Source organism: Carassius auratus, chromosome 12 (genome assembly GCF_003368295.1).
Source record: "Carassius auratus strain Wakin chromosome 12, ASM336829v1, whole genome shotgun sequence".
Lineage (NCBI taxonomy): Eukaryota > Metazoa > Chordata > Actinopteri > Cypriniformes > Cyprinidae > Carassius > Carassius auratus.
This window is the reverse complement of record NC_039254.1, coordinates 7,045,271-7,062,124: the sequence shown is the minus strand read 5'-3', so window position 1 is coordinate 7,062,124 and position 16,854 is coordinate 7,045,271. Positions and strand designations below refer to the sequence as shown.

The 16,854-nt window shown below is 34.9% G+C and overlaps 1 protein-coding gene across 2 annotated transcripts; it reads left to right on the top strand.

The window, feature by feature from the left end:
• Positions 1-5,047: 5,047 nt before the first annotated feature.
• On the top strand, positions 5,048-12,534 carry gpr142 (G protein-coupled receptor 142). Of its 2 annotated transcripts, XM_026276620.1 has the most exons (4): positions 5,048-5,182; positions 5,579-5,707; positions 10,039-10,186; positions 11,523-12,534. In XM_026276620.1, exons 3-4 carry the CDS (start codon positions 10,054-10,056, stop codon positions 12,473-12,475), a joined length of 1,086 nt encoding a protein of 361 aa, XP_026132405.1. In that variant the 5' UTR covers positions 5,048-5,182; positions 5,579-5,707; positions 10,039-10,053; the 3' UTR covers positions 12,476-12,534. The 2 variants fall into 2 exon arrangements, with proteins under 2 accessions (XP_026132405.1, XP_026132406.1); XM_026276621.1 differs by lacking the exon at positions 5,048-5,182 and having other exon boundaries at positions 5,293-5,707.
• Positions 12,535-16,854: the final 4,320 nt, after the last annotated feature.

The following is a 16,854-nucleotide window of genomic DNA, read 5'->3' as shown; positions in this document are numbered from 1 at the left end:
TTCTCTTTTTTTTACTGTTGTATGACATAGATCCAGAGGAGGCCTCAGCTGTTCGGGCAGAGCGAGCGTGGAATTCTAATCACAAATTATTACTGCTATGGAGAATTGCAGGTGTGCTTATGCAAATGTATCTGCATGCAGAAATTAATACAGGCTTTCCTTGGAAACAGCAAGTAGATTTATACACTTTACTGAAGAAAAAGAGGTTATCAGAGAGCTGCTATGCAGTGTTTGCTTTTTGGGATATTCCACTGCTGGCAAGATGAGCTTTTAATCAAACTTGGCTGTCACCGTAGAATTTTTTATTTATTTGGTATTACAAAGATGAGGAGCGAAGACAGCAAAGATGACACAGACTGTTTAATGCTGCTCAGAGTTGGCATGAATGCATCTCTATCATAACAACTCTCTGAAGATTTTAGCGTTGTATTTGAAATGACAATTTAATGTATTTGGAATAAATGTAACTACGCTATTGCTGTTGTTGTAGGTTATTGCTGCTGCAAAGCAACTACAGGAACTTGCTACTGCCATACATATGCTGATACGGTGCTGTGAGTATTTAAGACATACTGCTGCTGCACAAATAAAATATAATAACCCATAGCAGGTCAATACAGGTGGAGCTGGGGAATAGTTTGCCCCAAAATGATAATGGTCATCATTTACCCACACTTCTGTCATTCTCATATGTATTTATTTTTTCTTGCAGAACACAAAAGAACATATTTAGAAATATGTGGGAATTATTTTAAGTACAATGAAAGACTTTCATCGTATGGACAAAACCAATTTTTTTTTTTAAATACCTTCTATTGTATTCTGCATATGAAAGAAATTCAAACAGGTTTGGAATTTCATTTGGAATTTCATACATTTTTGGTGAGCTAACATTTTAAAATTGCATAACTTTATGAAATTTGAGCTATCATTCATGCCCCTATATAAATAGCTTTTTAATTCCTCAGTTAGGGGTTTGTTTAAAGTATGAGAAGTAGTAATAGGCCTTTCTAAACATGACACCCAGAAGTATTTGAGACCCCTGTACATTTCTGTTTAGCTCTGAGCCAGACTGAACATGTGGATCCTGTTACACGCTGTCCACAGTCAGGATCAAAAGAAGGATTGGAGTCTATTTCTCTCTCTGTATGTAAGGACATCCACCCCTGCTGCAGAGTCCTCTAGTTAGAGGTTATGTCACTTGTTTACTGCCAGTCAAAGGAGTGGAGGAAATGTGTTGAGAGAGCCTGAACCTTGGCTGTGTAACAAGGTGGCAGAGGGAGAACAGATATGCATGTGTTTGTATATGGGTGTGTGTGTGTGTGTGTGTGTGTGTGTGTGTGTGTGTGTGTGTGTGTGTGTGTGTGTGTGTGCTGTGCGTGTGTGAGATGAACTTCCGAGTAAAATTTGAGTAAATCATTTACTTAGGAGAAACCCTAAAGCTACTATCAGGCCGATTGTGACCCTGATCTGGTATCGATGAATGGATTCCTCTTAAGGCTGTATTCTGGGTGAATATGAAAATTGATTTTGATTGGGAGAAAACAGAGCTGATAAAAAGGCTGCATCCAATAAAACGGTAATTAAAAACAGTAATATTGTAATTTATACAGTAATATTTAATATGGCAATTCATTTGATCCTTTTAGTTTATTACCAGTGTATACTTAAGTTCCTCATTTACTCAGTTCGTTGTCGGTTGTTGTTTGTGTAATGCACACTATTATGTTGCCTTGGCTTACCCTATGTTTATTCTTTTATTAAACACCTTTGTGTTGGAACTTTCTGACTCTTCGTCTTTGCAACCTTTGACACAAACTTTCGGAAACTGTGACACAATCCTTACATCTCACATATGATTGGCTATTTATTTATTTGGTACACCGAAGCCACATAATGCAGGATAATGTACAGTCAGCTGATAATAACCAGCTGATTATATATAATTCCTTATAATGCTTGTATTGTTTCATTGGTGAGCTGTCCTAGGAACGGTCAATATTATTGTACTGTTAGAACAGTAACTATGAGTGATGCGGTGACTCATAGACAATGTAAGAAAGCAGCAAGCTTTCATATTCAGGTGAAAGAACAACAATAATTGTACAAGTGTACAGGTCATGTTATATTATATCAAGTAGGATTCAACTTTCAGATTGCTGGTCACACAGAAACAGCAAGTAACACATTGGATTAAACATTTTGAGTTAGAAAGACTAAAATATTATGTAAAACATACTTTTTTATTTTAAAATCGGTTTTACAGCGCACACTGAATGACAACTCTTTTTTACATTATATATATAATTTAAATATGGCCGCAGAGCTTTAGGTTTGTTATTTTTGTACTAATAACTCAAACTCCAGTATTTATACTCAGTGAAGAGAAAGCCAGTCTGTATAGCCTGCAGGAATATTGATTGATGAGAGTGATAAAATCAGTGATACAGTGACCCAGCAAACCTAATTCGATTTCTCTCCCTCTCTCATAACAGGACTCCACGTTTGACCCACTTGGCACCTCAATGCATCTATTTCTCTCTACTGCCTCTCAGCAGTATATTGTGTTGTTTGTATTGTGGGTCATGAGTAAATTGGTTTCATTTTAAATTTTAATTAATTAGTTGACTATTTTGTTTAACAATTGTGTTATTCATATCTACAACCAAACAATCATGCGGTAACAAGTTTACTAAACTTGAATGGATATTGTCGCTAGAGGGCAGTATTGTTGCAAGCGAAATACATACATTTGCATTGTCAAACTTCATTTTTGTTGTCCTAGTGACAAATTTTTTTAATAAAAAAATATATAAATAAACCTTAAAAATCCATAATTCATCTCAAAAATTGTCTTTGTATTTATCTCTTTGCATTCATTACTACTTTAGTTTTTGCCACTTATTCATCTGTTTTTCCTTTTATCTTGTTTCTCTCCCTTCATCTCCCCCACATGCCTCAGAAATTACAGGTAATTAAATTCACATTAATAATGTTAGGCTTCGTGTACCCCACTCACAGCAATCACATTATGAATTAATGTGTTTAGATGGAACAAAAGGACCCTTCACTTTAAGTGCTTCAACTGTGAGTTTTTGTTGGCAATTTTTCTTCTTTACTCTACATACAAGTGAACCAGTTCAAAGTGGACAAAGAGGACATAACCGCTTTCTGCATGACAGCATATTTAATGACTTTTTTGTGAAGTGGAACAACATTCTTTCATTGGAAAAAAAAAATAGATGACAGAATTTATAGACCTGTGTAAGATAGTACTGCACTCCTACATTATGCTATAGAAGTTGAGATTGTTGTAGGTCAAATGCAAAGAGACTGCTCTTCCTGCAGCTGCGTGAGCAACTGCTCTTTAGGGACAATCGATAAAAAAAGGATTTTGGAATATGTTTATAAAACTATAACTCTACCATGCTTCAGATCTAACATGTTGAAGTGCCATAGTGCAAGAATATATGGGATAATGAACGCTGTTCTGCATCACAGGACATATTAAATCAACATTTTCTTCTGCTAGTTTGACCCTTACTTTAACATTATGAAAACATGGATTCCAAACAAAGTTGCAAGACTTTCTTTTAAGAGAAATGTTTCGCCATCCAAAAAAGGTTATGATATGTGTGAAAACATTAGGCTGATAGATGAGGCTCATTAGGCTCTCTAAAAATACATAAACTTCTCTTCTATTAGAGAATAAGGCATCTGTGTCATTGGGGAAAATAATGCAATTGTTTTATATTATTTTAATAGCTTTTATTGTATTTTTTCTTTTTTCTTTTATGTTTTGCTAAATTATATATAGTGAAGAAATGGTTATTTAACACAATGCATTACATATAGTTCACCCAAAACTTTTTTTTTTTTCTTTCATTTAACTACTTAGTATGGAATTCAATGGCTACCGTCAACTTTTTGGTTACCAACATTCTTTAAAATATATTTTTGGGTGAACCATCCTTTTAATTTTTTTTTTTCATACTTTTCTATGATCGGGACATATATGGACTTTTTTGCAGAAGTGCATGTTACTTGTGTAATTCAATAAGATCTGTGGTGATCTACCCTATCTGTACTGATATATATATATATATATATATATATATATATATATATATATAGTTATAGCGAATTCTGTCTCTGTTGTCACACCATAGGAATAATATGCCTATACTGCTGGAACCACGACGAATGAGAGAGTTTACACAGCTCATTTTCTGCCTGACCTGTCCTCTGCTGCGGTACAAGGCCAGTTCAGAGACTGATCATCAAAGCGAACACTCAGTGATTACTAGAAAGAGAGAGAGCATCCATGCATCCAGATTTCCATCCTCCATCCTTTCTCTCCTTCTGTGTCCAGATGGTGGTGTACATGTACTTTTTGTTCCATCCATCTGGAGACGTGATGTTGCTGGCTAGTGAGGGATGCTAATTCTTCTAGAAACCATCTAATACCTTTATTGATATGGCTAAAAGTTGTACATATTGGACCCCATAGCACATTTTTATCATTAAATTAACGAAACGTACTGTAAAAGTATTGTGCAGTGATGGTATCTGATGGCAATATCATTGTACGTTGATATTAATTGTAATTTGATTTGTATCCTTAAGAATTTAAAAGAATAAAAGAAAAGAATTAATTTTGACCAAAACAAAAATTAAAATTCATTTTTGTTAATTGAAATAGAGTGGAAATAAAATACAAATATTAGACGAAATACATAAAAGAAAATCAGAAATGTTGACTTGACAACTGAAAAAATATAATAATTTGAAGTTAAAGTACTAGAATTACTAAAGCTAAATCTGAAATAGATATAAATAAAAGCTAAATAGAAATAGTAAGCAACAATTAAAACAACAAAACCACATTATCACTAAAACAACAGGAAATTTCAAAATAAAAGCCAATTTACAATATTTTGAAAGAAACTACATTAAATTATGCTTGTGGTGCATCATTAAATGAATGGTGAAGAAATCCTATAAACTTTCATTCCATTGAAGAATTTATTTGCATGTAACCAGAATGATAGATTCTTTTGACTTTCCCTTGCAAGCAACCATCCAGCAACCACCTAGCGACTGCATAAAAAAGTGCACCACCTTAGCAACCACAATACCCTGGCAACCAACCTGAAGACCCTAGCATGACCCTAGCACTGCGGTGAGTTTTGCACAGACAAGAACCATTCACATTTTCATTAGAAAATACACAAACTTAGGTATTGATTGAAATGATTCAAGCTTAAAAATGACCACAGAGGCTATACTTAGATTGAAGCTAAATTTACATTCACATCACGGCCAGAGGAATCACACAACAGATAAGAGCTCCCATGGGTCCGAAAGCATCGCAGTGTGAAACTATACACTCTACTCCTCATGTGTCTGCGCTATATTGACCTCTGTGAAAGACAGACCTCTATATCTGACTCACCTTCATTTTCTCAATGCTTCACTCATTTACCAAAATCCTCCCTATAGAAACCAGCCCCACTTAACCCCTCCTTCTCTCTATCTCTCTTCCATAACCTCCTCCGAACTCACTCTGTGACTGCAGTGATGTGTCTGTTATTCAAAGACCCCTGTTCTCCCTCGCCGTCCTCCTCAAGGGCTGCCTGCCTGGGCATCAGCAGTTAGGACTCCTGCTCCATAGTCCACGGATGGGGACCTACAGCGATTTGTGAGGGTAAGAAAACCTCTCTGTCCATAATCTATCAGTCTTTGTCTGATGAATCACTTCATTCAGTGAATTTTATAAATTGAGCATCAGTTGCAGTTAAGAGTTTTTGTTAATATATTTAGCTGTATTAAATTTGTAAATGCAGGTAAAGTGGGGCACTTTCTTTATTAATATTTATTTTATGTAGTAATTTAGTAGATTTTTTTGCTAGCCTATTTAAAATGGCACGAGTGTGTGAAGGGCTAAGCATTTGCATTCAGATTTAATCTGCCAACAATGAATTAGCAGAAAGTATCACACTTTCACAAAATTTCACAGTATTACAAAATGTCAATATATAGTAAAATGTAACATTATGATTGAAATTCATTATAATTAACTTAACTAATAATTAATGTTTGTTCATTTATAATTTACTCCATAAAACCATTGAGACCGTGATAAGTGAATATATGTTGAAAAAATACTTATATATACTTATATTAATTTTTTTTAAATATAAAAAAGTATTTAACAGTATAGAAATACTTTAAAACATGAACAGTATAAACTCTTTGTGTGTTTATATATAAATTTATAATTTACTCCATAAAACCCCTAGACCGTGATATGTGAATATATTTATTATTATTTAATATATTATTTTTACAAAAAATCTTTAAAATATTTTGATATGAATTTGATATTTTATTTATTAGTTTCATTTATACATATACAAAGTGTATGTTTATAAAAAAGTATATAAAATAGTAGGATTTGCATGCTCACAACAACACAGTCATTTTATTTATATTGGCACTATGTGTACTTTCCACTTTTATTTATATCCTCTTAAAAACAGCTTTTTAAAACAAGTCTTTACGGGTTTGTTCTGGACATAAATCAGTTATTTGATGTGCTGTTTCCTCTGTGTCTTGTCATCTTAATATTTTCTCCAAGAACTGCAGGATATCCAGAGGTCAGCTCTGGAAGTCATAAAGATCGCTTTAAAAATGTGTGCCATTGTTTGTGAGCGTCTTATGCAATCAAGACACAGTGAATTTCAAGACCTCTGTTTCTGTGTCCCTCTCATCTTCTCTCTTCCTTTTTTAGAAAAAAACATAACTACACTCTTTTCCGTGCGTGTGCTGATATGGATAGTATTGCTATACCATCGTCCTTGAGCTCATAACTATTGTCTCAGGTGTACCGGCTGAATATGAATAATTGAGCATGTTCATTAGAGCAAACAGTCCATGGAGAGAGATCTGAAACCTTACACATTGACTCCCTGTACATCCCAGAATGGAAAACAGTGGCCATTTATACTGGAACAAAATGAGGTGATTACTCTCGAGACTGTAGATAGAGCCACAGTTCATTATTTGGTAAAACATCCTTTTTCATTATTGTCTATACTGTTTGAACAGATATAGAAGCTTGTATTGGTAGTTTCCCTGAGGCAGCACATGTAATGCATTAATGAAAAACATTTCTGTTTGGCGTTCACATAGTTCAGACTATAAGCTGAAATGTCATGCTTTCAGCTTAAACAGCTTAAACGTACAAGTTATTTCAGATGAATCTTTGAAGAACCTAATTCTAGATGGTAGCCTCTGGATGGGAACTTTGGAAATCCCTGGTCATGGAAATACGAGGACACAATGCAATACGAATTTGCATACGAGTTGCATACGAGGACACAATGCAAGGCCAGTTAAGACTTTTGCATTAAGAGTTAAATTGTGAATATCAGGATTATTTTAATTTTTTTATTTTATTTTATTTGGCCATTAAGTTAGCAAGTATGACTAAATTCACAATCCTGACACTTGAATGTGTGAACATTAGGCATGTTTTAATAGTGTCTGATTCAAGCTAGCAAAAGTGATTCATTCCTGTGAATATTATAAATTATAAATAAATGATAAATAAATCATTTTTTTAAACTAATCCATTGAAACCTCTGAGTGAACGATACATTTGCATCACTTAAAAGTTTGTGTCCCTGTGTATTTTTTTATTATGATAATTTTTTTTATATTAAAACTGAGGAAATTAAGATTGATGGTTGCATGTATTGTGATATTGTTGCATTTTAATTAAAAATATTAAATATAATCTCTCCTTTTGACAATTTAGTGGCAAAATGTGTAAAACATGCTATAATTTACATTGCTTGGCTTCAAGAAAATAGTTCTGAGCTAGGCATAACAACACCATCCATATCAGGACACATGAGAAATAATGTATATATTTCTAGGTTCTAGGTACATCACAAAGTCTATATATATATATATATATATATATATATATATATATATATATATATATATATATATATATATATATATATATATATATATATATATATATATAAGATTGGCAATGAGAAATAGGATAATATCCAAATAGTTCCCATAGGAAAAGTGTGTATATTAGTCTTTTGCTTACAGGCATGTCTAATGCACAAGAACAAGTTTCCTCTCCACAAAATCTAAACCTTGTGAGAAAATTTTGCTTCCACATCATTTGTAATGTTTGATATTCATATTGATCACATTCTTGAATCCAAAATCAATATGAGTTCCTTCATATTGAGAACATTTGAACTGCACTTTAATCATAATCATAATTATTTTATACTTTCCTTTGATAAATGCTTTAACAATTTGAATAGTGAATAGAGTATAGGTGCTACCAGTGAACCCGACTTTTTTTTTACTACAAATAGAGCCAGATTTCACAGTGCAAACAGCATGTCATATAAACACACTCAGACTCATATAAACACACACACACGCTACTCCTCATTCATTGTGAATCTATTAAATGAGCGATGATTTATTTGTAGAGATATTTTCAGAAGGGAAAACAACATTAGTAGTGAAGTACTTAAAGCCTTTCAGGGAAAACCTCTCTTCTGTAGCCTAGCACACGCTCTGCTTTAGTTAAAGATTTATCATTTATCAGCTTCTGTATCAAAACAACTACACAGTAACAAAGAGCCATAAAAGTCTTATTGCAATATATGATGTAACTGCCTATGATAATGAGATTACGCTTCTCTGGAAGTGGAAATAATAAGATGCTTTTGGAATTGCACCATTGAGACGATACAAATGCACTTTTGAAAAACATCTGTGGATCACTATTAATGCAGAAATGCACTGTGAAGGCATTGTTTTTTCCTAATTTATGCACCAATTTAACATTGTCTGCATTTGTCAATCTCAACCATTCAACTATGTTGTTTAATATATATAAAAATATTTTAATATAATATATGTAAAATGCATTAGTAATAATTAGTGTGTTTATATAAAACCATTTACTCTTATATATTGCGACAGGTGTATTTTTAATTATTTTATTAATTTTCGTATTTATCTCATGTTATTGCTAGAAAAAAAGAAAAGTAGTATTTGTTTTCTAAGACATAGTACCAAAAATGTATTGCACTGCTTTACCTAAATTAAATTTACTATAAATGCACATGAATGGTGAATGTAGGTAGGAATTGCTTTAGGCCAAATTGCAAAAGCAGTGACAAAGAGGACCCCACATAAATCCCCAGTAAGGCATGGAAAGATTAGTAATTATAAGGTGACAGAAGACCAATCATTCCTGCCTTGTCCAGTTCTTACTCACAGTGAGAATTTGCCCACATAAGCAGGACAGTTGATGAAGCAGCCTCATCATAGCAAGCAATCATGTTCCACAACATAAACCCTCTTTTATATTGTCTTTTTGACAGGAGGAAAGAATGAATGGCTTATGAATATATGGCAGTTCAATTCCAATGACAACACAAAAACTGCACACTGCAAAGGGCGAGATGCACAGTTTGACCATACAAAAATCACCTGAGCACATTAGCAGAGTTGTCCGTAAAACTCAAAGATGTCATGAGGTAAAGGAAATATACAGAGCAAGGCAATCATTTCCGCTCTCTGCACTGGGTTTGAAAGCAAATAAACATGTTTGGCACAGAGCTGATCACCTCATCCTCTCCGGAGGGGGCAGTTATGGGAGTAATCAAAGTTAAACACAGAAGGAAAGGTAGAAAGTGGAAAGATAAGATGAGTAAATGAGGGAGAGTGTTGTGCACTCGTTCCATCTGTCCCTAATTGACTGTTTTTAACCTACGAGGTCATTAACACAGTGACCCGGTAAAAGACCACCAGAGCACAGTAAAATTCCATGCAGAAATGCATTACACCTTCTCTTCTTTATTCTACACTCCAGAATCTATGTGACATTAACACAATAAGGTAAATTTCATTTATTTCGGTTGTAAGGCATATTCCGATACTGTAGTTTTAAGGTTTCCTTCCTGTTCTCTTTCTTTTCACTAGAGGAACTAAGAGGCCATGACTGACTGGCACAATGGCACAACACCCGGCCAGCAGGAGGATGAGAGCAGTGCTCAGGAGAGGTCAGAGTGTGTGCTGGCTTACATCCCTGTCATCTACTACAGTACTCTGTTGTGTGTTGGAGTGCCAGGTATGAGATGTGCATTTTAATACCTATAAACATGGGTCGATTTAAGATTAGGGTCATGCGCCATTGAGAATTGAATTGAGAATGCATGTTAAGATAAGAATTGGGTAGCAATCAATATGCAATTCTGGATTTAATTTAGTAGAATGAAAAATTTAATTAAATAATATAGTTAAGTAGTGTCATACATGTTGACCATGTTCTATTCTGCAAGAAAAAAAAATAATCACAAAAAAAAAATCACCATCGCACAAACTGTTCTACAGTATTCATTTTTGGCACATGGGAAATTGATCTTCATCACCTTGATTCCTTTGATGGAGGAAGATCATGGAACAGTAAATTCATTCTGTGAGACACTCTTAAGTATCCATGAACATTTTACTACACCAATCCAAGGAGAGACTGGCAGCTGCTTGAAGACAAGAAAGGAAATCAATAAACCAACCAATGCAAATGACAATTAATTAGAGACTCATTTGAAAGCCCCCCCCCCTTAAACTACAACTATAAATCAGATCAGGGTCACAGACAGATGATTGGTGTTCACAACAGTCAATTCAAATCCGTTTACTTGCTGTCTAATTTAAGATCTCTCTAGTTCACCCAAAAATGACTTATGCTCATGTCATTCTAAACTTATAAGACCACAAAAACAGACATTTTGAAGAAAATGTAAAATGTTATTTTCCATATAATCAAAGTCAAAAGGGTCTGAAACATCATTGTATGGACAAAAAATACTGAAGTACTTTTCAATATTATATATGTTCCACAAAAAGAAAATAAATGATATGACATCGTAAGCATGTGCAAATTATGACATAATTTTATTTTTGGATAAACTATCCAAAGACTTAACTTCTGTGGTATGACATGGTAAGTAAATTTTAATGGAAAAATTACAGCATATGGTTTTGGAACAACATGAATGTGAATGAGAAGAAATCATATTTTCTTTTTGATTGGATTTATCCATTCTGCTGTATGAAGACATGTCTTTTCTATAAATATTTTTACTATTAAAATCTTTAAAACATGTAAAGTACACTTATCTTCTGTTGTTTCAACCAGCAAAAATAGCACAAATTTACTTGTTTAATCTTTTCTTTGTGGAAAATAAGGGCAAAGGTTCCCGTGGGCTGCCATGCTCTGTAAATATGACCCCTAATCTTTTACTTCCCATCAATCCTGCTGTTTCAACTCCCTCCATGCCCTTGATTTCTATCCCCGTCTAATGCTTCTCCCTTCTCTGGCCTCATTCCCTTACTGTTTATGCCTTGTCCATCCTCCTCTACCCTAATCCTTCTTTCTAATTCCAGTTGTCTCCTTTCCCTAGTGAACATCCTGACGCTGGTGGCTCTTTACCGGCTGGCTGTTCGTACTCAGAAGGCCCTGTATGTGTATCTTCTTGCACTAACTGGCTCGGACATCCTCAGCCAGCTGTTCATCATCTTCGTGGGCTTCCTGTTGGAAACGGCTGTGTTTCACCGAGACGTCCCTGTGCTGCTGCTGAGGTCAGTCAGTATGATGGAGTTTTCTGCCAATCATGCATCTATCTGGGCTACCGTTCCCCTCACGGTGGACCGCTATGTCGCTTTGTGCCACCCGCTACTTCATCGGCAGATCAGTTACCCGGCACGGGCTCGGCGGATCATCGCAGTGGTGCTCACATTGGCGCTGGCATCCGGCGTGCCGTTCTTCTGGTGGTCGGACATGTGGAGGGTCAGCCATGCGCCAAACAGCTTGGATACCGCCTTGATTTGGACCCACGTGACTATTATTTACTTCCTTCCGTGCTGCATCTTCCTGGTACTAAACTCTTTGATCATCCTGAGGCTCCAGAAGAGACAGCGGCAGCAGATGTGCCAAGACGAGAGCGGGCAGCAGCTGGCAGTGCCAAGCAAGCTGGGTAAAACCACAGCTATGCTCCTAGCAGTGACTTCTGTGTTTGCTGTCCTGTGGGCGCCTCGTACCGGAGTGGTGCTCTACCATCTCTATGTGTCATCGGTGCACAGCGATTGGCGGGTACATCTAGCATACGACTTAGCCAACATGTTAGCCATGCTAAACACTGCTGTGAATTTCTTTCTGTACTGTTTTGTCAGCAAACCCTTCAGAGGGGCAGTGAGGGACGTCCTGTTGTTCCGGGGGGCACATTTGCACCCACGCCACCCCTTAAATCACCAGCACAATGCTGCCAATGCCTCCACCTCTTCTATTTCCAGCTCCAAACGTTCCCAGCGAGAGGTCACCCCTCTCTCACCCAAAAGGGCAGACATCAAGATATAGTACTGCTTAAAGGGAAAGTTCACTTAAAAATGACAATTCTGTTATCATTTAATCACCCTCATGTTGTTTTAAACATGTATGACTTTTTTTTATTGTCCATACATTAAATTAAATTAAATATAATTATTTTGACAAAAAAAAAAACAATTCTTCGGAGTAGCTTCTTTGGTGTTCTGAAGAAGAAAGAATACAGCTTGACAGAAGTCTGTAAAAAGTAAATTTTTATTTTTGGGGCGAACTATCCTTTAAAGCCCCAACAAAAGCAAGGTGTTGTTCTTAAAACAAAATGTAAAAGAATTCAAGTCTTTTATGGATTTAAAAGTTAAAGGTGCGGTCACATTAGCAAAATGTCACATGCAAAAAAAAGGTGCATTGTTTACTGTCAAAAGCGTAGTGATGTATGAAGCACAGCTCACACTGAATTCACTTTCAAACCAAGTGAGTAACAAAACTTCTAATCGTACAGATTCATATTGCATTGACTGGTTTTCTGCCGGGAAATTTCACCAACAGTGAATGTGACCGCAGTGTAATTGTGCATGATTTGGCATCCCCAATAAAATAGAAAAAAATACTGACTTTTTTTTTACCACAAACAGTGGAAGTAAAATATCCTCATAATAAAATATCCACCTGTAATAAAACATCCTCGTAATGAACAGTCTCGCATCCATTCACGCTATAATGTGCACCACAGGTACTGTTAATCTGAATGCTGTCTTATCTGGCCTCTGGTTAGTGACCCGAGAGATCACTGTTTACGGTCATTAAACAAAAGCCCAATAATATTAACTTTGTACTGATAAGACAAGTAAGCTTTGCAGGACATCATAGATATCAAGACTTAACCATTCCAGAAAACATTGTATCTTGTTCTGCAGAGCTTACTTGTCTTTTGCACTGATCTGAATAGTTTTGTTATTTATTGTCCTGTCCTCTGCAGGGATAAAAAAAAAAAAAAAAAAAAAACATACTACAGTATTTATGAAAACAAAGATATTTGGCTCATCAAATGAGTACTAAGTCTTGTCATTTTCCATAAATGTCTATCCTTTTAACGAATAGGTTGAAATATGAATATTCTGTCATCATTTATACACCTTTGTGTTGGTCGAAACCTGTAAGACTTCCTTTCTTCTGTGAAACACAGGTTGGTGGAACACAGTTTTCTATATAAGAAAAGTAAATGGTGATGTATAATAAAGCACCACAGTGACAAAAAAGCAGCATAAAAGTATTGGAAAACTGTTGCATATTGTAAAGGATTATCAAGGTGTTTTAAAGCCATTAGATAGTTTTGTGTGAGAAAAGGCTGCAATTCAATTCATTATATGAGAAGCAATATGTTTCTTTAAATTTGCATTCATTTAAATATGACATATATTACATAAGTTTTGAAAGATGATGGTCATGTCACATGGACATCAAAAACTTTTTACGTTTGGTAGATAAAAAAAGTTATAGAGTTTGGGATAACATAAGGATGAGTAAATGATGACAGATTTTTTTTTTAATTGTTGTATTTTGATATTGTAAAAACGTGTCACGTATTAAGTGTTTTTATAAATGTTGCTCATATTGCAGATGAATTAAGTTTGTTTAAACACATACAATAGTGTTTCATTAACAGACTTGTCTCATTAATTTATGATCTATCATTCCAGACTATAAAGTATTTCTATTGGTAGATTTAAAGCCATCTGAAATCTTAAATGCCATCTTAAATGCAACACTAAATAATTTTCCATTTGAATGTAATTAGTATTTAATTTTTTGGGGATCAAACTTAAACTGTTCCATAAAGTTCATAATCGTAGGTTATGTTGCATGACTAAATTAAACCCTTTCTGAACCCATCCAGTGAAGCAGAGCACGATGGTTGACCTTTTTAACCCCAGTGTGCAAACTGCAGACACTAGCCTAGCTGTTTATTTTCAGTGCATGGCGACTGGATGAGGTTTTAAAAGGGGCTTCGACGTGGGAACACAAAGAGTGAAGACACCACTGTACAAACAGACCCATCTGAGGGGCTCAGGCTCTGCTGAACAAAGCCAGGCTTGAGCTTCTGTGCACCCATGCAGCAACAGTAAAAATTTCCACTTGCTAGGATCACCAGAGATTTTTGTTATCTAATCAGATATTGTGTAGGACATGCCAGCCGTGTACTTAAGGAGAACAGATTCAGATCTTCAGCTTCAGCTCCATCTAAATGCATTGAAAAATGTGGTATGATTACCGAAGTCACTATGCTTTTAACTACACACTTACCAGCTGTATATTCAATTTTTTATTTTTATTTTACAAGCACATGCATCGATTTTCCTGTCAAATTTTATCTGAATAAATCTAATGGAAGAGAGTCTGCAAGAATCAATTATATTAGTCCTTGACTGTACAATGATGATTAAATGTGTTTAGAAGACCTTTTTATGACTAATGGTTTAGTGAAGCATGCGTTTGACTAAAAGGTACATTGAAAGCTTTAATTTAATTAGTCTGGTGAATTAGAGAGGAACATTTTGAATTTTGGTCTGAAAAAAGAAAAAAACACTAACTCATTTATTAACTGGAGCTTTGGTTATGAACTCATTACTTGTCCTTTTAGTTCACTTGTGTTTCTCAGCACCCAGTGTTGCACCCTGTGTCTTCTCTCCTTTCTTCTTTCTTGATCTCTCTCTCCCTTCTCATGAGAGGGAGCCTCTGGCCCTGCAGATGTTATCAGATGTAGTCTCTTTGAAAGAAAAATCCCCCGCTGCATTACAAACACAGATGCCTGAGAAGAAAGCACATCTATCGTTAAGGCCTTAATACAAGCAGACGGCTGACAGCACAAGAAAGAGTCTGAATATTTAAGACAACAAATAGCCTGCTCTGTTTGAGGTCAGCTTTAGATTTGCTTAGCCTTGTGCTGCTGCTGATTGTTTTGTCCTTGCTATGCATGCATTTTGCTGCTTTACCTACATTACATATGTTAAGTTAACATTTAATGATATTCATAACCCTGTATACTAAAGAAAAAATTAAATAAAGAAAGAATTGGTGGAGGATTTACTTACAATTTTCTCTCAGAAATTGCAAGTAAATTTTACAGATAATTACAAAGAAATGGCAAATAATCCACTGAATAAAACGTAAAATTTAGAAGTGGAAAGGAATATTTTCTTGTTAAACATACGCCAGTGTTTTTTGAACAAGTCAATAAACTTAAAAAAATACTTTTGCATTTGTTTGGATTATGAAATATAGGAGTTTTATGCCAGAATTTGCTGTCAGTTAAAATCTGGCTGGTTAGTGTGAAACTAAAAGTAGCCATGTTTTCTAACTAATCTGACACAAAAAATGTCTGTGGTTCCCGTAAGCAAGGATGACAGATGGTGTTCTTCCTCAAATCACTAAGATTAAGACTTTTTTTTTCTTACTTTATTTTTAATTAATCTGCAAATAAATCATGCACAATAAGACCAATAATGCATTTAGAAAATGGGGTTGAAACAAGTGATTTCATGTTGACTTAAATGGTTGTAAATTACCTCAGATAAATTAATGAAATTATGACCAATGGTGATGTCTGGCAGATTAAAACTGCCTACCTGTTTCATCAATTATGTAATGTGATATACTTTATTTTGCCTTGATGTGATATTTCATTTGTGAAATATGACTTAAGCTTGCACATTAAACATGTTTCTGTGTGATGTGGTGTAAGAGGATAACTGCAGAATAGAAATCCCCATAAAATGGCATGTGGCACTTGCATGATACTTCCTCTAGTTGCATTGTTGTTCATGGTTTACATTGTGACACACAAGCTTATTAAATATGTGCACTGACAACTGAACATTTTTTCTTTTTTTTTATGTGTTTTGATAATACTGATCATATATGAAATGTCTGTGATTATCTATTTATGTGTCTGGAGTCCTTAAAAATAAAAGAACTCAAACTGTTGCATTTCAATGATGGAAAAATTCAGAATCCAAGCCTATAAAATCAGTCGAGATACGTGCTGAGGTTTCTTTGACTTTTTTTCTTCCTTTCCTTCTAGTTGTTAAAAACGGAAAGAAAACACACTGTGCAATAACTAGAGTATCCTGTTATGTGAGCAGAACACATTCACACCTCACACTCCAACAGCACACCAGACAGGAAAACAAACAATGAGTCTGTTAGGACTACCTCCAGTATACCACAACTGTAACAGAAATGGACAAAGCCCTCTATATGCAATACAAACAGACAGATTAAGATGTAGCTATATGGACAATTCTACAGAATTTGCATGTCAAAGTTGTAAACTTTTTTTTTTTTTTGTATTTATGCAAATATCCAAGGCACATATTTAGTGCACAATAGTGCAGGTAATTTTACTGTATTTTCAG

Excerpts from the sequence above, each read along its gene's own strand:
- gpr142 (XM_026276620.1), top strand. The coding sequence starts at position 10,054 with ATGACTGACTGGCACAATGGCACAACACCCGGCCAGCAGGAGGATGAG. Across the intron at positions 10,187-11,522 it reads GTTGTGTGTTGGAGTGCCAG|TGAACATCCTGACGCTGGTG; the intron begins GTATGAGATGTG and ends TCCTTTCCCTAG.